At 37.3% G+C, this 23907-nt stretch overlaps 1 protein-coding gene and 1 pseudogene across 1 annotated transcript in view; one reads left to right on the top strand and one right to left on the bottom strand.

The window, feature by feature from the left end:
- LOC143648805 (C1GALT1-specific chaperone 1-like) overlaps positions 1–14317 on the top strand; it is a 30062-nt pseudogene extending 15745 nt beyond the window's left edge.
- The window catches only part of VPS8 (VPS8 subunit of CORVET complex), a 388458-nt gene that overhangs the window by 210224 nt on the left and 154327 nt on the right, over positions 1–23907 (bottom strand). Inside the window, exons 23-24 of the mRNA XM_077117773.1 lie at positions 21300–21389; positions 19378–19429 (exon numbers count right to left, since the gene is read on the bottom strand). Of these exons, the coding sequence (XP_076973888.1) occupies positions 19378–19429; positions 21300–21389 (142 nt within the window). The remainder of the gene's footprint in view (positions 1–19377; positions 19430–21299; positions 21390–23907) is intronic.

Raw genomic sequence — 23907 nt, 5'->3', positions numbered from 1 at the left:
GAATATGGTAAGACCAGAAAATTCCATGAGCATCTGCCCATTCCCAACTACATTTGCTGTGAGGTGTGTTACTTGATCAGAAGCAATGCTGTGTGGAATACCATGACAATGGATAAGGCATTCTATAAGCCCATGGATGGTAGTTTTGGCAGAAACATTGCATGCAGGGAAAGCAAAACCATATCCAGAGTATGTGTCTATTCCAGTTAGGACAAATCACTGCCCTTTCCATGAAGGGAGTGGTCCAATGTAATCAACCTGCCACCATGTAGCTGGCTGGTCACCTCGGGGAATGATGTCATATTGGGGGCTGAATGTGGGTCTCTGCTGCTGGCAGATTGGGCACTCAGCAGTGGCTGTAGCCAGGTCAGCCTTGATGAGTGGAAGCCCATGTTGCTGAGCCCATGCACAACCTCCATCCCTACCACCATAACCACTTTGTTCATGAGCTCATTGGGCAATGACAGGAGTTGCTGGAGAATGAGGTTGACTGGTAACCACAAAATGGGTCATCTTATCCACTAGATTATTAGTCCACTCACAAAGGTCTATCCACATACCTCTTCCCCAGACCACTTTGTCACCAATTTTCCAACTATGGTCTTTCCAAGTCCCTGAACATCCAGCCAAACCATTAGCAACAGCCCATGAGTCAGTATACAAATGTACCTCTGACCAGTTCTCCTTCCAAGCAAAATGAACAACCAGGTGCACTGCTCGAAATTCTGTTCAATTTCCCCTCACGACTGTACTTCAAGGACACCCGAGAAAGGGGTTGTAGTGCTGCAGCTGTCCACTTTCGGGTGGTACAGCATATCGTGCCGAACCACCCATAAACAACACCCGAATTTTCTCTTCCTTAGTCAATCACTGTAAGGAACTCCCCAAGAGGCCACAGCTCTGGTCTGCGAAAGAGAAGGTAATGCAGCAGCAGTGGAGACCATGGGCATTTGGGCCACTTCCTCCTGTAACTTACTTGTACCTTCAGGACCTGCTATGGCCACATCTTGTATACACCATTTCCATTTAACAAGAGTGCAGCTGTGCATGCCCAACTTTATGGCTTGGTGGGTCAGACAACACCCAGCTCATGATAGGCAACTCAGGTCTCGTGGTAACTCAGTGGCCTAAGGTTAAGCATTCAGTCTCTACTAAGGCCCAGGAGCAGGCCAAAAGCTGTTGCTCAAAAGGAGAGTAGTTCTCTGCAGCACTTGGTAAAGCTTTTCTCCAAAATCCTTAGGGTCTGTGTTGATTCTCCTATAGGGGCCTGCCAAAGGCTCAAAACAGAATCTCTATTTGCCACTGATACTTCCAGCACCACTGGATCTGCAGGATCATATGGTCCACATGGCAGAGCAGCTTGTATAGCAGCCTAGGCCTGTCACAGAGCCTCCTTTTCTTCAGGTTCCCACTCAAAATTAGCTTTTCTGGTCACTTGTTAAATGGGCCGGAGCAGTACACTCAAATGAGGAATATGTTGTCGTCAAAATCCAAAGAAACCAACTAGGCATTGTGCCTCTTTTTTTGGTTGTAGGAGGGGTCAGATGCAGCAACTTATCCTTTACCTTACAAGGGATATCTCAACATGCCCCATACCACTGGACACCTAGAAATTTCACTGGGGATTTATCTCCCATCCTCTGACACGCAAATACCTTACCAGTAAGTCTAGAGTAGTTGCTATTTCTTGCTCATTAGGTTCAATAAACATGATATCATCAATATAATGGACCAGTGTGATGCCTTGTGAGAGGAAGAAATGATCAAGGTTGCTGTGGACAAGATTATGACATAGGGCTGGAGAGTTGATATATCCCTGAGGTGGGACAGTGAAAGTATATTGCTGACCTTGCCAGCTGAAAGCAAACTGTTTCTGGTGGTCCTTACTAATAGCTATTGAGGAAAAAGCATTTGCCAAATCAATAGCTGCATACCAAGTACCAGGGAATGTACTGATTTGTTCATGCAATGATACCACATCCAGAACAGCAGCTGCAACTGGAGTTACCATCTGGTTGAGGTTACGATAATCCACTGTCTTCCTCCAAGACCCCATCTGTTTTTTTGCACAGGCCAAACAGGAGAGTTGAATGGGGATGTGGTGGGAATCACCACCCCTGCATCCTTCAAGTCTTTAAGAGTGGCAGTAATCTCTGCAATCCCTCCAGGAATCCGATATTGCTTCTGATTTATTATTTTGCTAGGCAGGGGTAGTTCTAGTGGCTTCCACTTGGCCTTTCCCACCATAATAGCCCTCACTGCATGAGTTAGAGAACCAATGTGGGGATTCTGCCTGTTGCTCAGTATGTTTATTACAATTATAAATTCTGGAACTGGGGAAATAACTACAGAATGGGTCCAGGGCCCAACTGGACCCACTATGGGATGGATCTAAGCTAAAATTCCATCGATCACCTGGCCCCCACTCTAACTGGTGGACCAGAGTGACACTTTAAGTTCCTGGAATTAATATCACTTCTGAACCAGTATCTAATAATTCCCCAAATATCTGATCATTTCCTTTTCCCCAATGCACAGTTACCCTGGTAAAAGGCCGTCGGTCTCCTTGGGGAAGACTTAGAGGAAGGTTAACAGTATAAATTTGTGGCAGTGTAACAGGTTTCTCCCCCAAAGGGACCTGGCCTTCTCTTCATTCAAGGGGCTCTGGGTCTGTAAATTGCCTCAAGTCTGGAAATTGATTAAGGGGCCGTGACTCTGTGTTTTTTGTAATTCAGGTTAGACTTCTGTTCACTTGACATAGAACCCTTTTATTTATACAGCTCAAACAAGAATTTAGTAGACTGCCCATCTATTGTATTTCTACTTACCCCATGATTTACTAACCACTGCCACAAATCTCTGCAAGTCAGATTATTTTGACTCCTGCTCTGAGTTTGCTGTCTATTATGATAGCCACATCCACCCTGACTTTGGCGATTAAGTGCTGCCACCTGGGTTCTGCCATCTCGGGATCCAGTCATCCCCATTGTGTTTAAGGATTCTAGCTCAGTGACAACAGTTCCCACAATAATATCTGACCTACAGAGAAGTGCAACTACAGAGCTCTTCAGGGACGGTGGTGCTAGTCTCACAAATTTATTTCTCACTGTTCTGGTAAAAGGTGCATCCTCTGGACATTCCTGGGTATAAGAGTAGGCTTGGCATGATAAATCCACTCTAACATTCCAATCTCTCTAAGCCTCTGGATCCCCTCACCTACATTATACCAGGGCAGTTCTGGCATTTCAATCTCAGGTAATGTCGGCCACCTTTTGATCCATGTTTCAACCAACCATTCAAACAAACTATTAATGCCTTTTCTAACCCCTCATGCTATAACATTGAATGCAGAATCTCTGCTTAGTGGGCCCATATCCATAAATTTAGCCTGATTCAGCCTTATATTCCTCCCATCATTATCCCACATCCTTAAAATCCATTGTCACACATATTCCCCTGATTTCTGTCAACATAAATTGGAAAACTCACACAGTTCTTTTGGAGTATAACGTACCTCCTCATGTGTGATACTTTGTACCTCACCTTTAGGGGCCTGTTGGGACTGTAGTCTAGTTATAGGTCTGGAAGAAATGAGGGGTGGTGGGGTTGGGTCATGAAAAAATTAGAAATATCTTCCAAGCCATTTGCTTCAGGGCATTCATTTCAAGTTTCATGTGGTGAAACAGGATTGATCACTCTAGGGCTAATTCCTTCAGGTGGAAGTTGGGTGGCCAACTCCTTAGGGCAGGCTGGAGGTGGGGCGGCTATGTCCTCTGGGCAGACTATTACAGGGTTATCTAGAGAAGACTCAGCATGGCCTAGGGTTTCAACCTCTCCACTGACATTATATTATTCCAAATGCCGCCATCCCATTTTTCAGGGTCCCACTCCTTTCCAAGCAATGCTCTCCCTTTAACAGCAGACATCAAGCAAGATTTAGATTTCAGTTTACGTTGTAAAGTTGCTACTCTAACAATAAGATTCTGAGTCCTATTTTCAGAGATCTCAAGTCTATGGTTACAGGAAATAAGATTCTCCTTCAGGACACTCATAGAAACTTCTTCATCTGTCAGACGGCATTTAAGTTTCTTGTTTGAAGCCTTAAGCCCATCCCTTTCACTCATTAATGAATCCAGTGTATCTACCACAACCAGCCCACATCTCTATACCTCCTATTTCCATAAAACTCCACAACGGTGTCAAAAACATTGTCCCCCAGAGTCTGGCTTCGTACAAGTGAAGCGTTAGAAGAAATGAATGATGATATTTTGACTATCTCTTTTACCAACTCACTCTATGGATTGGCAGTGTCATTCTGATTATGGGACTCAGAATCCTTAGTGCCTTTGAGTCCAGTCAGAGTAGAAAATCATTCATAAAAACCCATTTTTAAGATTCTGTTTCTTAAGAACTACTGCTGGTACCAAGCTGTATTAGTTACGGTTCTCTAGAGAAACAGAATCAACAGGAAATACTTGTAAATATAAAATTTATAAAAGTGTCTCACGTTACTGTGGGAATGTAGAGTTCAAAATCTGTATAGCAGGCTGTAAAGCTGATGATTCCAGTGGAGGGTCTGGATGAACTCCACGGGAGAGGCTTGCCGGCGGAAGCAGGAAGAGAGCCTGTCTCTTCTGAATTCTCCTTAAAAGGCTTCCAGTGATTAGATTAAGCATCACTCATTGTAGAAGACACTCCCCTTGGCTGATTACAAATGGAATCAGCTGTGGATGCAGCCAATGTGATCATGATTTAATTATCTGAAATGTCCTCATAGCAAAAGCAGGCCAGCATTTGTCCAACCAGACAAACAGGTACCACCATTTGGCCAAGTTGATACAAGCTGACACAGCAGTATATAAAAAAAAGATCATACACCATGATCAAGAGGAATTTATCCTAATAATGTAAGATTGGCTTAACTTATGAAAATCAATGTAACAATCATACTAAGAAAATAAATGATAAAAATAACATGATTATCTCTGTAGACAAAGAATATAGCATTTGATAAAACATCCATTCATGTTAAAAACACTCATCAAACTAGGAATAGAGGGGAACTTCTTCAACCTGGTAAGATCATCTACAAAACACCCACAGCTAAAATCATGTTTTATGGTGAAAGAATGCTTTTTCCTTAATATGAGGAAGAAGTCAAAGACGTTTGCTGTTGGCACTGCTATTCAACACTGTACTAAGGGGTCTCATCAGGAAAAATAAGTAAGAAAAAGAAATGAAAGGTATCCAGACTGGAAAGGAGAAATAAAATTATCTGTTTGCAGATGATATGAACTGATATTAAGAAAATACTAAGGAATGCTGCAAGAAAACCTGGCAACTCAAATTCTACAGTGAAAATATCACTAGAAGAAGAAAGAGTCAGCAAACTAGAAGACAGGACATTTGAAATCACAATGTCAGAAGAACATACAGACAGCGCAACAGAAAACTCGAGCAGAATCTCAGGGATCTGACTGACAGCACAAAAACACACTAACAAATGTATTATGGGAATTTCAGAAGGAGAAGAGAAAAACAGCAGAAAGAAGAGCTCAAATATTGGCAAAAATTTCCCAATTCTTATGAAACACATAAGTATACATGTCCAAGAAGCAAAACATACTCCAAACAGAATAAATTCTAACATATCTTCTCCAAGACACATACTAATCAGAATGTCAAAACAAAAGATAAAGAGAATCCTGCAAGCAGCAAGAGAAAAGCAATTCATCACATACAAGAGAATCATGATAAGATTAAACTGCAATTTCTAATCAGAAACAACGGGGGCAAGAAGGCAGTGGTATGACATATTTAAGGTACTAAAAGAAAAAAAACTGCAAGCCAATGATTCTTTATCTGGCAAAATTAACCTTCAAATATGAGGGAGTATTTTAAATATTTACAGATAAACAGAAACTGACAGATGGTCAACAAGAGACATACCCCACAAAATTTTTAAGGAGAATTTTGTAGGTTTAAAGAAAGAGTGGCTTGGAGCTGTGTGAAGAAATGAAGTAAATACAAAACCCAATAATACTGCATCCTCAATATACAACTCCTTTCTTTAAGAGTCAATTGAACAAGAAAAAGGCATATTTTGCATAATGAACATGCAAAATATAAAGTGGTAAAGTGGGACAAAAACAACAGAAAGAATGATATGGGAACAGAGAACATGTATGCTATTTTTTAAAAAATATTTTTATTGTACATAACAAACATACAAACATTCAACAAATGGTGCACGATCAATGGCTCACAATAGCATAACACAGTTGTATATTCATAACCATGATCATTTTTTGAACATTTGCATCTCTCCAGCAAAAGAAAAAAAAGAAAAATGAAAAAACTCATACATTCCATACCCCTTACTCCTCCACATGTATGCTATTGAAGGAAAAGTGGTATCTTTTGAAATTAATAGGTTATAGATGAAGGTTATGTAACATAAATGTCAGGAGACCACAAAGAAAGTATTTAAAATATATACAGAGAAGAAATGAGAAAGGGATCAGTCAGATACATCACAAAAGATCAACTCAACAGAAAAGAGTTGCAATAAAGGAAAAGAGAAGAAGAGAAAAAGATATGACTGATAAAAACCAAAGGACACAATGGCTGAAGTAAGTGCTGCCCTTATAAGAATAACACCGAATGTTAATGGATTAAACATCCCCAAAGATACAGACAGGCAAAATGGATAAAAAAAGCACGATTCTACTATATGTTATTTACAGGAGACTCACCTTAGAACCAAAAACACTAATAGGTTGAAAGTGAACGGATGGAAAAAGATAGTCCATGCAAACAGCATCCAAAAGAGAGCTGGAGTAACAATAGTGGTATCAGAAAAAAAATAGACGTTAAGTCAAAAAGCTATGACAAGAGCCTAAGAAAGATACTATGCATCATTAAAAGGGCAATACACCAAGAAGAAATAAACAACCATATATATTTATGCACCTAATGAAGGTGTCTGAAAACACATGGGGTACACATGGGCAAAACTGAAGGGAGAAACAGACACCTCGACAGTAACAGCTGGAGACTACAATACATTCTCATCAGCAGATAGAACATCTAGAGAGAAGATCAATAAGGAAACAGAGAACTTGAATAATAAGATAAATGAACAAGATCTAACAGACATATACAGAACATTGTACCCCAAACAGCAGGAGACACATCCTTCTCAAGTGCTCATGGATCATTTTCCAGGATAGACCACATGCTGGGTCACAGAACAAGTCTCAATAAATTTTAAGAGATTATAATTATACACAGCATATTCTAGGAATAGTACCTAACTCATTTTATGAGCCCAACATCACCCTAACACCAAAGCCAGATTAAGATACTATAAGAAATAAAATTTCAGACCAATGTTTCTTTTGAATATAGATGCAAAATCCTCAACAAAATACCTGCAAATAAAATCCAACAACGCATCAAAAGAATTATACATCATGATCATGCAGGTTTTATTCCAGGTATGCAAGGTGGTTTAACATAACAAAATTAACATAATACACCATATTAACAAAATGAAGGGGAACAACACATGATCACTGTGATTGACCCAGAAAAGGCATTTGACCAATTCCAACATACTTTCTTTATAAAAACAATTAGAAAAATTGGAATAGAAGGAAACTTCCTCAATGTGATAAAGGACATACATGAAAAACCCACAGCTAATATCATATCCAAAGGTGAAAGACTGAAAAATTTCCCTCTAAGATCTGGAATGAGACAAGGACGCCCACTGTCACCACTGTTATACAATATTGTACTGGAATTTCTAGCCAGAGCAGTTAGAGCAGAAAAAGAAATAAAAAGGCAGCCAAATTGAAAAGGAAGAAGTAAAACTTTCACTGTTTGCAGATAATACGATCCTATTTACATAAAGTCCCCAAAAATCCACAACAAAGTCAGAGGTGGTAAACAAATTCAGCAGTGTTGGAGAACAAGATCAACATGAAAAATCATATTATTTCTATATACTAGTAATGTGCAATCAGAGGAGATCAAGAAAAAAATCCATTTACAAGAGCAACTAAAAGAGTGAAATATCTAGGAATAAATCTAATCAACAATGTAAAGGACTTCCATGCATAAAGCTACAAAACATTACTAAAAGAAATCAAGAGCACTAAATAAATGGATGGACATTCTGTGTTTATGGACTGGAAGACTAAGTACTGTGAAAATGTGAATTTTACCCAAAATGATTTACACATTCAACTCAATATCAATCAAAATTCTAAAAGTCTACAGAAATGGAAAAGCTGATTTTTCAAATTTATTTGGATACGTAAGGAGGCCCAAATAGTCAAAAACACCTTGAAATAGAAGAATGAAGTTAGAAAACTCACACTCCCTCATGTTAAAGCATATTACAAAGGCACAGTGGGCAAAATGGCACAGTACTGGCACAAGGATAGATATATTGGTCAATGGAATCAAACTGAGAGTTCAGAAACAGACCCTCATATCTATGGTCAATTAATTTTTTTTTTCCCACTCTACCCCTCTTCTATGCTTCTTAACAGGGCCAATACTCTCTCTTGTTCTGTTTTTGCTTTTTTGTGTTTTTTTTAACTTTTTTTTTTTTTTTTTTTTTTTTTTTTTAAAGGAAAGACAGAGAGAAGGAAGGAAGGATAGAAGGAAGGAAGAGAGGAAGAAAGGGAAACATCTTTTAAACATTTTCTTGTTTTTTATTGTATTTTGTTTCTCCGTTTTCGTTACATGGGCTGGGGCCGGGAATCGAACCGAGGTCCTCCAGCATAGCAGGCAAGCACTTTGCCCGCTGAGCCACCGCGGCCCGCCCTTAACTTTTTTATTATGTAGTAAAATATATATATATAAAGCAAAGAAATAAAAAAGCTATAATTTTCAAAGCACTCTTCAACAAGTGTTTACAGGACAGATCGCAGAGTTTGTCATGAGCCACCACATGATTCTCTCCGATTTTTCCTTCTAGCTGCTCCAGAATATGGGAGGCTAGAAGGCCTAAATATTTATCACCACAATCGATTTTTTTCTTTCTTTTTTTTGTGAAAAATAACAGATATACAAAAATTTCACAGCACAGCACCACAATTAGTTGTAGAACCTATTTCAGAGTTTGACATGGGTTACAATTCCACATGCTGTTTTTTTATTTGCACACATTTATCATGTACCAAACCCCATGCTTACAGTTTCAGTGACTTCCAATTTCTTAAAGTGGAAAAAAGTAATTTCCCTCTTCCTCTTTTTATCTTTCAAAAAAAACTGTAACGGGCGGGCCACGGTGGCTCATCAGGCAATAATGCTCACCTGCCATGCCAGAGGACCCGGGTTTGATTCCCGGTGCCTGCCCATGTATAAAAAATAAAAAAATAAAAAAAAAAAGCTGTAACGTTTTAATAGTAAGTGCAGTGGCTTGGAGCTATGAGCCCCAGAAAACACATATTCTTAAATTTAATCTATTCCCATGGGTGTGCGCACATTGTAAATAAGATCTCTTCAAACACGTTACTTCAGTTAAAGGTGTGACCCAGAGGAATCAGGTTAGGTTTTTTTTTTTTTAATTAACTTTTTTTTTATTAATTAAAAAAAAGAAAAGAAATTAACACAACATTTAGAAATCATTCCATTCTACATATGCACTCAGTAATTCTTAGTATCATCACATAGGTGTATGATCATCATTTCTTAGTACATTTGTATCGATTTAGGAAAAGAACTAGCAAAACAGCAGAAAAAGATATAGAATGTTAATATAGAGAAGAAAATTAAAATAATAATAATAAAATATATATATATATATAAAGGAAAAAGAAAAAAACAAAAACAAAAGATACAAACAAACAAACAAACAAACAAAAAACTATAGTTCAGGTGCAGCTTCATTCAGTGTTTTAACATAGTTACATTACAATTAGGTATTATTGTGCTGTCCATTTTTGAGTTTTTGTATCTAGTCCTGTTGCACAGTCTGTATCCCTTCAGCTCCAATTACCCATTATCTTACCCTGTTTCTAACTCCTGCTGGTCTCTGTTACCAATGATATATTCCAAGTTGATTCTCAAATGTCGGTTCACATCAGTGGGACCATACAGTATTTGTCCTTTAGTTTTTGGCTAGACTCACTCAACATAATGTTCTCTAGGTCCATCCATGTTATTACATGCTTCATAAGTTTATTCTGTCTTAAAGCTGCATAATACTCCATCGTAGGTATACGCCACAGTTTGTTTAGCCACTCGTCTGTTGATGGACATTTTGGCTGCTTCCATCTCTTTGCAATTGTAAATAATGCTGCTATAAACACTGGTGTGCAAATGTCCGTCTGTGTCTTTGCCCTTCAGTCCTTTGAGTAGATACCTAGCAGTGGTATTGCTGGGTCATAATCCATTCTTCCAGTCTATGTCTTTTGATTGGGGAATTCAGTCCATTACCTTTTAGTGTTATTACTGTTTGGATAATATTTACCTCTACCATTTTGGCTTTTGTATTATACATATCATATCTGATTTTCCTTCTTTCTATACTCTTCTCCATACCTCTCTCTTCTGTCTTTTCATATCTGACTCTAGTACTCCCTTTAGTATTTCTTGCAGAGCTGGTCTCTTGGTCACAAATTCTCTCAGTGACTTTTTGTCTATAAATGTTTTAATTTCTCCTTCATTTTTGAAGGACAATTTTGCTGGATATAGAAGTCTTGGTTGGAAGTTTTTCTCTTTTAGTAATTTAAATATATCATCCCACTGTCTTCTAGCTTCCATGGTTTCTGCTGAAAAATCTACACATAGTCTTATTGGGTTTCCCTTGTATGTGACAGATTGTTTTTCTCTTGCTGCTTTCAAGATCCTTTCTTTCTCTTTGACCTCTGACTTTCTAACTAGTAAGTGTCTTGGAGAACGCCTATTTGGGTCTATTCTCTTTGGGGTGCGCTGCACTTCTTGGATCTGTAATTTCAGGTCTTTCATAAGAGTTGGGAAATTTTCAGTGATAATTTCTTCCATTAGTTTTTCTCCTCCTTTTCCCTTCTCTTCTCCTTCTGGGACACCCACAACACGTATATTTGTGCGCTTCATATTGTCCTTGAGTTCCCTGATACCCTGCTCAAGTTTTTCCATTCTTTTCCCTATAGTTTCTGTTTCTTTTTGGATTTCAGATGTTCCATCCTCCAGTTCACTAATTGTAGCTTCTGTCTCTTTAAATCTACCATTGTAGGTATCCATTGTTTTTTCCATCTTTTCTACTTTGTCCTTCACTCCCATAAGTTCTGTGATTTGTTTTTTCAGATTTTCTATTTCTTCTTTTTGTTCAGCCCATGTCTTCTTCATGTCCTCCCTCAATTTATTGATTTGGTTTTTGAAGAGGTTTTCCATTTCTGTTCGTATATTCAGCATTAGTTGTCTCAGCTCCTGTATCTCATTTGAACTATTGGTTTGTTCCTTTGACTGGGCCGTATCTTCAATTTTCCGAGCGTGATCCGTTATTTTCTGCTGGTGTCTGGGCATTTGATCAGATTTCCCTGGGTGTGGGACCCGGCTGGTTGAAAGGTTTTTCTGTGTAATCTCTGGGCTCTGTTTTTCTTTTCCTTCCCAGTAGGTGGCACTCGTGGCACTTGTCTGTCTGCGGGTCCCACCAGTAAAAGATGCTGTGGCTCCTTTAACTTGCCGATCCGAATCTCGCAGTCGGCCCAGGAAACCGCGCGTGGAGTGGGGGTCGCCAGCCACCGCGGCTTGGGGGAGTGCCGGTCCAAATTGCCCAGTTGGCCCGAGACGCCAAGTGTGGCGGGAGGGCCCCGCTATCCAACGTTCCCAGTCGGACCGGGAAGCCATGTGTTTGGAAGGGACCCCGGTCGCCAGCCGCCCCGGCCCGGGAAAGCGCGCACCCCTCAGGTATCTCACCGCAGCGGATTCTCCCTGCCCGTTCAGCCGTTCCAGAATGGGGTACGTTGTCTTTTTGGTCTCTGTCGTGGCTCCGGGAGCTGTTTCGTATTGTTTCTGTTTCTTTAGTTGCTGTTCTGGAGGAGGAACTAAGACCCGCGCATCTTACTAAGCCGCCATCTTCTCCGGAAGTCCCAGGTTAGGTTTTAATTTGGGTTACTTTTGCTCAATTAATTTTTATAAGGCTACCAGGTGGACTTTATTCTGTGAATGCAAGGTTACTTAAACATATGAAAATCGACCAATATAATGCACCATACTAACAGAATAAAGTAGAAAAACTAATGATCATTTCAATAGATGCAGAAAAAGCAATCACTGCCTATTCATAATAAACTCTGAGCAAACTAGAAATAGAAAGGAACTTCCTCAACTGATTTAGGCAACTATGAAAACCATATAGCTCATGTCAAGCTCAATGTTGAAAATTTTAAGAATTTTAAGAAAGAAAATTTCTTCATAAGATCAGGAACAAGATGTGAATGTTTGATCTCACCACCTTCATTTAACATTATACTGGAGGTCAGAACCAATGTAGTAAAGCAATAAAGAGAAATAAAAGACTGGCAGATCCTGTCGTCATCTGCACACACCGGCCAACGGCTTCAGGGGCAGAGGACCACTTTCCCTGTCCTGCTGCCCCAGCTAAGGCAGCATCCATTTCCCGGCCCTCGCAACCTTTGGCAACAGCAATGAGAGGCCACCAGCTGCAGCTAGAGCAACCCAACAGGGAACATAACCTAGTGGGGTGCAGAAACAAGAGGAAAACTGTGTGCGACTGCCTTTTCCCACTTATCTCCTTTCTGCAGCCATTCCAAAGGTGGGAAAATCTTGCCGAAAGCAGTTCTTTCTGTTTGTTTGTTTTCTATCTATCATTTTATTTTTTATTTTAATACAATTTTATTGAAATATTATTTATTCACATAACATATAATCATCCAAAGTGTACAAGCAATGGTTCACAGTATCATCACATAGTTGTGCATTTGAAAGTCATCACAATCGACTTTTCTTTTTTGTGAAAAATAATATATATACAAAGAAGCAATAAATTTCAAAGCACACCACAACAATTCATTGTAGAACAGATTTCAGAGTTTGATATGGATTACAACTTCAGGTTTTACTTCCAGCTGCTTCAAGACTGGAGACTAAAATAAATAGCAATATAATCCTTCAGCAATCACACTCATTTGTTAAATTCTATCTTCTCTGTTATAACTCCACCTTCTCCTTTGATCTTTCTCCCACTCTTTAGGGGTATTTGAGCTATGCTCATTCTAATTCTTTATGTTGAAAGGGGCTGTCAATAATATGGGATGGGGGATGAACTAGTTGATGTTCTGGAGAGTGTAGCCCCTCTGAAAGCAGTTCATTTTTGAAGGGTACGACTCTTGGAAGCATTTTCTGTACCTTGATCACTATGCTAGGACACATTAGGACTGGTCACAGAAATAGAATGCACCACCATGAGCATCATCATTTACAAGCTCCTAACATAGAAGATACCGTGAAAATTTCAGAGGATAAAAGCATGCAACTCAGTAAGAGTTTTCCAGTACACTGTATCATCCTTGTGAAATCCAAGATATGAGTGTGACAAAGAGTTCTTCAGTATTGGAAATGTTAAAGTGTCTGAGTCAATTAATATGGAAACAAATGATGTGGTTAATGACAAGAAAAGCTTACAAACATGCCTTTGATAAATATAGGGACCAATACAACTGGTTCTTCCTTGCACAGCCCACTTTCTTTGCCATTATCAAAAACTTAGGTGGGCAATGATGGCTCAGTGGCAGAGTACTTGCCTGCCATGCTGGAGACCTGGGTTCAATTCCCAGTGCCTGCCAACATGAAAACAAAACAAAACAAAACAAAAAAAAGTACTTTTTGTTAAAAAAAGGATCCATCACAGCCTTTCAATCTAGGCCAACTATAAAAATCTGGAGACCTTAAATATGTGAATGTGGAAGGAAGAATTGTCAAGTATAGAATCAATGAAAAGACTTGACAGCTTTCTCAGTATCCCTGGACAGGCAGAGATGATTTGGAAGATATCTGAAGATAAGCAACTAGCAGTCTGCCTGAAACATGCTGAAATATTTACAGAAAATACAGAAGATTCTAAAGAAAAAGATGTATTTGACACCAAATCTGTGGGGCTTTTTATTAAAGAGGCAATGATTAATCACTCCCACCAGGCAGTAGAAGGATATTGTTCAGATATAGCTGCTAGTTTTAATGGACTGACTCCTAATCAGAGTCAGGTGTTGATGAACAGGGTTACCATCTTAGGGCATTTGGGCAGATTTTCAATGATGCATTGGTATTCTCACCTCCAAATGGTTTTGACAATGACTGAGAACTGGAACAAGAGCATGCATATAATCACTGTATAGGACATGTTGTCATTATTTGTGGTAGCAACTACATATCCGACAATGATATGTTTCATTTTATTTTCTTTTTGTAATCTGGTGGTACTGGTATAATCACTTGTTAAAGTTTAGTGGTACGTTTTTAATGCGGTCTTTTTGTTTGTTTTTTGGTATGCTGTATGGCAGGGTCACAATTCATTATTTTTCCATGTGAATATCCCATTATTGCACCACCATTTGTTGAGTTTTATTTGTGTGCTTTTGTTTTACTTGCTTGTTTGTTTTTCTGGGAAGTACATGGGCCGGGAACCAAGCCCAGGTCTCCCACATGGCAGGTGAGAATTCTACCACTGAGCTACCCTTGAGCCCCCTGCAATGGGGTTTTTTCTTAAAAAAATTTATGAAAATTTCAAATGAGTTGGAAAGAGAATGTGTTAAGAATGACAATTTTGCAAATAAAGGGTATGTTTGTAAATACTGTATTTATGTGATAAATTCTAAACTATGAACATTAAATTCTAGTGTGGCACATATTTTTGGTGACTGGTTAAAAATGCAACATGTCTTTCTAGCTTTTTATGATATACAAATAGAATCTCTAGTTGTGAATTTGTGATTAAGGTAAAATTTTTAGCTGTATGTTTCCTTTACTTCTAATGTAGATTCATAACTTAAGTCTCCCCAAGTGCCAATGGATTTGCATTCTCAAAATATATAGTTGTCATGTTCAGGTTCATGAGTCAGCTTGGCCAGGTGGGTGGTGCCCAGTCCGTCTGGTTGGGCAAGTGCTGGCCTGTCTGCTGCTATGAGGACATTTCATGGACTTAAATCATGAGCTGGCTGCAGCCACAAATCAGCTAAGGGGAGTGCCTTCTGTAAAGAGTGACACTTAATCTAATCACCAGAAGGCTTTTAAGGAGGATTCAGAAGAGACAGTCACTCTTACTGCTTCAGCCAGCCAGCCTCTCCTACAGAGTTCATCTAGATCCTTCATCGGAGTCGCCAGCTACACAGCCTGCCCTACAGATTTTGGACTCTTCCATTCCCACAGTTGTTCAGCCAGACTCTCCTGAGAGTGTGTTGAGGAACTTCATCAGAGTTACCAGCTTGCAGTCTGCCTGACAGACCCTGGGTCCTTATATTCTCAGGGCTGCCCAGCCAGCTTCTCCCGAGAGATTGCTGAGGACCTTCATCAGAGTTACCATCTTGTGGCCCACCCTACAGACCCTGGACTCTACATTCTCACAGTTACGTGAGACACTTTTATAAATTATTTTATCTATATATATCTCCTGCTTATTCTGTTTCTCTAGAGAACCCTAGCTAATACAACAGCCAAGTAACTAAGGAAATATTCCTAATCAATGTTAACTGAGAGATGAAATCTATCCCTGAGAGTAAAGTGAAAATTACTTGTAATGGTGAAGTAATTTTCCTGGAAACTAATTAGTAGTATTTCTTAGCATACACAATTTCAGTGTGACTCTCTGTACTTTTCTATGCAGATACTGAAATTTGAGTGGTGACTGTGAAGAAAGTAATGTCATTTAACTGTGGTTTCCCAGTTAATCAAGCTTCCACCTGCAGCTTGCATAAAAATTTATCAGTTGAGATTTATTTACTCCAGCAGAGCAAATGAGTTCATGGAAATCTCCTTTGAAAAATCTGTTTTGGTAGCCTGGAAGTTTCACTTACCTGAGTTGATTTCTGTCCTGGTTTTCATTTATCTGTTCAAATTCTGAGATTTCCCCAGGTTCACAGTTGCACCATATCCAACTGTATTTAGTGTGGATTACAACCTTACAGCTCACCTTGGATTACCATACCAATCGCCTCATCTCAGTGGCTACTCAGAAGCTTTAGCTAGTGGTGGATACAGCTGTGTTCATAAATGCGTTTAATACTTGGTGCTGGCTTGTCCTATAACCCGGCCTGCATGTGCTATATTAAGTCAGGTCTGTGAGCCACCAGAGGGTGCATGACCATGACATTTTAGAGATCAATACTCACTGTAACTGCCCCCAGGATATTATGGTCTCCCATAGATATAGCAAACCGGAAAGACAATTTCCTCAAGGGAAACCTTGGACTTCAAATTACTGATCCTCAGAACAGTATATACATATAGCCCTTTATTTTAATTTCTCTGATTTTCCTTATTGGGGCCTTAGGTTATAATGAAGGTTATTAATTTTGAAGAAAAATAAAATCTCATTATCAAGCACACTAAAATGTGGCCTCAGATGTAATTACTATAGATCAAATCATATACAGTGTGAGTAGAATGATAAAAAGAATCTTGTTAATTGTGAAACATAGCTTATGTATATCACCTTCATTAATATATTAAGAAATCTTTGCATTTCTTCAGTAATGTTAGTGTATCTGGATATAGTTGTAATCAACTGTAATATTTAAGAGAATGCATCACATTTGATTTGACAGTGGCTGCTGAGGTAACTTTAATTTCTGAACCAAACTGATGCTCTCAGTTGTATTTTTTATACATGAATATTCCTTAAAATGTTAACTGTCTCAAATAAAACGCTGTCTCTTTGAACTTGTTCCTTGTTTTTGCAGATAAAATCTGAATCAGTAATGTAGAAGATGCTACTCCTAAAGTCACATTTACAAAGTTGAGCACATACATGTCAATTAGCTTTGCATAGAAAGATGATATATTCATTAGCCAAAAACTATGACCCTAACTAACCCTGCTCTCTTATTGGGGAGAGAGAGTTGGGAAGAATGGAAATCTAATGGAAATTTATCATGATTGTGAATAGCTTTATGTGCAGTATGCAGTGGTTGTAACTAAAATGTTGTTTTCATAAAGTAAATCTGATTTACAATGCACCCCCCTAAAAAGAAAGAAAAATAAAAGGCATACTGATCATAAAGGGAAAAGTATAACTGTCCTTACATATGAAGATAACATGATAGTTTATATACAAAATACCGGAATTGAAAAGAACAAAGTTTAACTAGACTTAATAACTGAATTTAAATTCAGAAAGGTTGAAGGATACAAGGTATAAATACAAAACTCAACTGGATTTTACATACTAGCAACAAACAATTAACAAATGAAATTAATCAAAATGATTCCATTTATAATAGCATTTAAAAGTAAAGTAAGAATAAATTTAACAAAAGTGTAAAACCTGAATTCTGAAAACTATAAAACACTGGGCAACTATTTTTAAAAGACCAAAATAGACACAGAAACACCATAATCATAGATTAGAAGAGTCAATATTAAGATGATGGTCCTCCCCAAACTGATCTACAAAGTCAGTACAATCCCAAACAAAATTCTAACAAGCTTTTTTCCAAAGAAACTGATGAGCTAATTTTAAAGTTTATATAGAAAGACAAAAGACAAAAAGTTGGAGGACTTTAGGTACTTGATCTCAAGACTCATTATAAATCTACAATAATCAAGACAGTATTGGTATAAAGCTAGACTAGAAGCAACAGAAGAAATATACCCACAGTTATATGGTCAGTTGATGTGCAACAAAGATGTCAAGATAATTCAATAGAGACATGATAGTCTTTTCAATAAATTGTACAGAAACAATTGGATAAGCTGAAAGGAAAAAAATCCTTGAAACTTACCTCACATCATAAACAAAAATTAACTCAAAATGGTTTACAGACCTAAATACAAGTAATAAAACTATTAAAAACTTCTAAAAGAAAACATGGAAGAGAAATATTTATGGCACTGGATTTCTTAAATACAAAAGCCTAAAACAAAAGAAAAAACTAATAAAATGGACTTCATGAATGTTAAAAACTTTTGCTCTTCAAAATACACGGTTAAGAAACAAAAAGGCAACCACAAACTGAGTGAAAATTTTTGCAAAACATGTATTTACAAAAGGGCTCAAATCCAGAATACATAAAGAACTCTTAAAACACATATGAAGACAAACCATGACAAGATAAGCTAAAAATCTGAATAGACACTTCACAAAAGAAGATATGTGAATGGCTAAAAAGCACATGAAAAAATATTCAATATCACTAATCATCAGAGAAATAAAAACTTAAAATCACAAGGAGATGTCATACATACTCACTAACATGACTCAAGAATGACAGTACTAAGTGTTTGCAAGGATGTGGGACAACTGGAACTCTTATATACTGAGAACAGGAATGTAAAATGGTACAGCCATTTTCAAAAGCCACATGGCAGAACGTTGGTGAGTTAAACACAATTTACCATATAATCCAGTCATTCTAATCCTAGGTATCTATCCAACAGAAATGAACACATATGCCCACACAAACATTTGTCCACAGGCAGGGATCAGTAATGGAAAGTAAGGACAATATGAGGGATCCTTACGGTATCAGAAATGTTCTGGATCTTGACTTTACCAATGCCAATATCTGATTGCGTTACTGTACTGAAATTCTACAAGACACTATCATGGGGAGAAAATGGATACAGAGTATATAGGATCTCTATACATTATTTCTTACAAGGACAAGTTAATTTACAATTATCTCAAAATAAAATTTTAATTTAAAAAAAGTAACAAAGTTGATCACAAATGTTGTAGAACCATTATTCACCACAGTCCCCAAATGGAAGCAATTCAAATGTCCATGAATTAGTGAACAGATAAAGAAATAATGTTATATTTGATCCATGGAATGCTATGCAGCATAAATGAATTTTAAAAATATTATACTAAGTAAAAGGAATCAAACACCAAAGATTACATACTGTATATATTTTCATGTAATTTACATGAAATTCTAGAAAAGGCAAAGTGATAGTGACAGAAAGTAGATACAATGATTGCCTGGAGGTGGACTGTGGAGAAGAGACCAATTACAAAGGGTCAGGAAGAAATTCTCTAGCGTGAAGGAACTACATTGTTCCTTTTATAGTTTAATTATGGTTGTCATTACATGATTGAATTCAATTACCAAAATTCACATGAAACTAGGGAAACGTATTATATTTAAATATCACCTTAAAATAGAAAACAAGAAAAAAAAATAAGGCTTAGAAAATTAATACCTGTTAGTGTCTTTCCTGCATTCAGTGGAGGAGCAATGACTCTGAAAAGTTTCTGCATTAAAATTGAGAAAAACAATTACCATCATTCCGAGGGATAATATTTTTAGCAAAATAACTTACAACCTTATGCTATTAATCATCTTTCTTTAATCCAATTAGATAGTCATTTGCTATTAAAGTTAGATACAAAAACTGTTAATGTGAACAGTGTTTTATCATCAAGGATAGATCACTTTCATTAGGGGTCAACATCCTTGTTATCATTTCCATTAAATGAAAGAAATCATTTAATAAACATCAATTAGATGAAGGTCTTTATTGAGATTTTAATTTCTGAAATAAAAGGTATCCCGTAAGTTCCCCAAATTCCTTTTTTCTTAAAAATTAATAAGCAAGACACTACTCTTACCTTACCTATTATGATTTTTCCAACACGATAGGGACTAGAGTCATCTCAAATTGACAAATGAGATTTTCTTCTATTATGGAAAATCTAGAAAATTTCAGGCATGAAACCTCCTAATTTAGACTTCTTTAAGTTCTAAAATAGCTATCTTTTAAACATTGAAAAGTCATTTCCTTAGAGGCAGAGAATTTAAAGAGGAATCATAGGATGCACCTGGCCCTCCAATGCTAAAGTCTGCAAATGAATATATAATAAATTTCAATCTCCTGCTGTAATCCATTAAACACAAAAACTACTCTAAGCACAAAACGAGGCAACCACAATAGTCCAATGTTCCAGCAAAGATGTACAGATATAAATGGACTATGGGGACAAAAACACATGCAAAACAAAAACCTGAAAAGCAATAACAAAAACCAAGCAATCATTTTTGTCAACATAGAATGCCTCAAATTAGCATCTGCGTTCAGGCGTTATTTTGAGAGAAACTAGAAATTGCATCGATTGTTCCTAATTGTAGTTTAGTAGGGGAATAGAGAACATTTAGCATTTAGGGAGGTACTGGACCTCACTGAGGAGGCAGCTGACAGGTGTTCCTCAGGGAAGTACATACCTCAGTGAGGGAGCTGCTGAGAAGTGTGCAAGTGTAAAGAATACTTACCTGGCACACAGACAATCAGGGTAAGAGGTGTGTGGTACTCATTTTGGAAACTGACCAAAAGAAGAGATGTGCAACCAAAATTGGAGGAGTTATGAATTAGAGAGATACAGGCTTAAAGACACATGAACTATCATAGAATGACTGTTGATATTGACTTAATAATATGAAGGGTAGTTCTGAATGACCATTAAACATGCAAAAAAGTTAACTGCAGATGTCTGACCTTTTTGAGCCAGGTACAGTAGATACAATAATAGGGTAAATGAACTGAAGGAAAATAGTATGTAGCCATAACCCAGTATCTACAATTCTGTCCTCAAGTTTAAGGCAAATAACCAGATGGGCAAAGGGTTAGATTCTTTTTAAAATAAGCCTAAATGCTTTTTAGGAGGAATAAGAATTTACAATGAATGCTAAAAAATCCTGAACTGGGAAAAACAAATCAGCAATGAACAAATAATGGCCCCCATCATTTTTAGGCCCCTGCCCCAGCAAAATATATCTACAAACAGCACTACCCATCAGTACATTTAGTATATACATTTCTTATAATGTTTTGGAAAAGCTAGTACCAAAAATTCTTTGTAAGAAAAAAAAGCCAAACAAGCAAGTGTTACTTTTAATTTTGTTTATTGCTCCCTGGCATTTAATTACCTCCTTATGCACAAAAAAGAAAGAAAAAGAAAAGTTACAAAATAAAAGACTGGAAAGACCTAAGCTAAAATGTGTGAAGGAAATTAATTTTAATTAATCAAAAAGAATAAAAAAAAGAATTTATCAAAGCATACAGAGAACAGGAAAAGAAAGCATTAATACACAATATTAAATATATGTCCGAATTAGGAATTTTCTTACCTCCATTGGACTAATAAATTCATTCATGCCTCTGTTGTACACATAGATCATAGCATCATATAGATGATTTTCCCAACACATGAGAACTGCCTGCACAAAAACAAAGTTGCTTGGTCCATATAAATTCAATGTCTTACTAATTATTTTCCTTAGAGCTTTAAACATGGAGAAAATCCTGAATACTCTTCTCTAATTTTTCTTTATTCCTTCTCCAATAAAAAGAGAAATTGTAGGACTCAAAGCAATGTAGGTTCAATACTAGCTATTTTTAAACATCCTCCAATGTCTAATATTTTTTCTTCTTTACTCTCCCCTTTTCCATATTCATTTTACCTTTGGCCATAAGTTCCAAAAATATTTACTAATCACCTATATTAAGGCTCTCTCCTAGGATCTAGGAATGAAGTTGTGAATAAGACAGACCCAGATATCATTTTAAGCCTTAAAGAAATTACAATCATCTTGGATACTGATCAAAAGAAGAAAGGGGCACAAAATACATTTGAGTTATGACTCAGAGAAGATAATCACACAAATAATTCATTATTTAAAAAATATGACAAGTGCTATAAAGAACCCTGATCTGGACTGGAGTATATCCTTGAGGAAGCAATATTTAAACTGGGACCTAAAAGATGTGTGCATATGAGCCATAAACAGAGGTGGAAACTAGGGGCTATTAGGCAGAAGAAGCAATAAAAGTAAAGGTCCTGAGATGGAAAGGAGTTTGATATATTCCAGAATAGAGAGAAATAGATTTGATAATATATTTAAGAAGAAGAATAGATACAACTTGAGGTATTAGAGTACCCTATATTCTTTTCCTATGAGAGCTATAACATACTTTAGAATAACAAGAAAAGAGGGCTTAAGTGGAAACGTAGAAATTGGTACATGAGAATAAGGAATAGTCAGAGAAGAGGAAAAACACAAGTGATTTATCATAGGAGAGTCTTTCCATGTTTATAGGAAGTGCATTCTGGGACTTCTCTGTTTATCCTCTCTCTCAGACAATACCATGATCATATCTCTCTGTACTGATGACTAACATTCTAGAGCTTCAGCCCTAACCTTTCCTTTGAACTCTTGACCCATACAGCCAACCACTTACTTGGTATCTTCAACTGAATGTATAGAAGTGATCTGAAACTTGCAATGTCACAAGAGAACTCCCGACAGTCTCCCCAAAGTCTTCCAAACTTCTTCTAAAGGAACTGTTATCAACCCTGGTTCTCAAGCCCAAAATTAGTTACTGTTCTTGAATTCATTCTATCACTCTCACATCTTTCCCACTTCCACATGCTTATACCCAATTCATTAGCAAATCAACACAACCTCTAAAACGTCCCAAAGTAGATCATCTCTCTACATCCTGCTGTTAAAATATTCTGCCAGGACCACAGCAACAGCCTAAACAATCTCCCCGTTTCTTCTGTACATGCCTCTCACCTCTCAGTATGTTCTCCCTAAAGTAAACCACAGTGATTTTACTTATAATCACTGAACTGATTTCCCTTAACACTTAGAATAAAGTGGGAAAATCTGTACCTTACCCTATAAGGTCTACTGCCCTCTCTCACCAAACTCTAGACATGTTTGCCTTCTTTAGTTACTTAAAAAACATCTAAAGCACAATTCTTTTTTTGTCTTTGCATTAGCTGTTGCTCCTGCTCGTAACAATCCTCTTCTCCAAGATGTTTGCATTACTGATTTCTTCTAGTCATTCAGATCCTAGCCTAAATGTTACCTTCTCAGAAAGGCTTTCCATAACTAGTTAATTGAAGATCGTCTCTCATTTCTCTACCACATTGTCTATTTTATTTTTAACATATCACTTGTTTTGGGGTATTTTCTCGTTTTGTGGTATTTTCTCATTTATTTGTTTATCTGTTCACTGTTATTCTTTTCTGATAAAATGTAAGCTTTATGAGAGGACAGGTCTTGTCCACTGTGTTTGCTGAAGCACTGTCACAGACTCATACTCAATAAACACTTCTTGAGTTGATGAACCATTACTGCTGAAAGAGTAACTAAATTAGGATTGAAAAATATTATTGGATATAGTAGACACAGAAGTCACTTGCTGACTCTTGTGAAAGCAAAGTTGAAGAGTTAGTAGGCTGTGAAAAAATATATAGAAATAGCAACAAAAACGATGCTTTCAAGAAATCTGGTTGTGAGTTGAAGGATTGAGATGGTACAGTAACCTAGAGGAACAAAGGGGAAAAGGCCTGATATGAACAGATGGGGGAAAAGCATTAATTGTCATTTTAACATGAAAAAGACCAATATATTTACACGGTGTTGGGGAAAAGTTAAAAATGTTCATAAGAGAAGAAATTATAAATTTCTCCTATACCTAAAATAAGCAAACAAAGCTAGATTGAAAACATGTTCTCAAATCATTGGACCTGTTGCCAGACTGGAAAATATGCCAAGTTACCCATATAAATGAAAGGGATATATGAAAGAGGATTTGGCTTTACTTTGCAAACTCACAGTGATTCATAAAGAGCTTCCAGGAAGAAAACAATAACCATTTTCCCAAACTCTTCATTTCTATATGATCTTGCACATTTAAAAAAAATTTTGGTCTTCCTAGGACCTT

This window comes from Tamandua tetradactyla, chromosome 10, assembly GCF_023851605.1.
Source record: "Tamandua tetradactyla isolate mTamTet1 chromosome 10, mTamTet1.pri, whole genome shotgun sequence".
Taxonomy (NCBI): domain Eukaryota; kingdom Metazoa; phylum Chordata; class Mammalia; order Pilosa; family Myrmecophagidae; genus Tamandua; species Tamandua tetradactyla.
The sequence above is the reverse complement of the archived record's forward strand: the minus strand, read 5'-3'. Positions and strand labels throughout refer to the sequence as shown.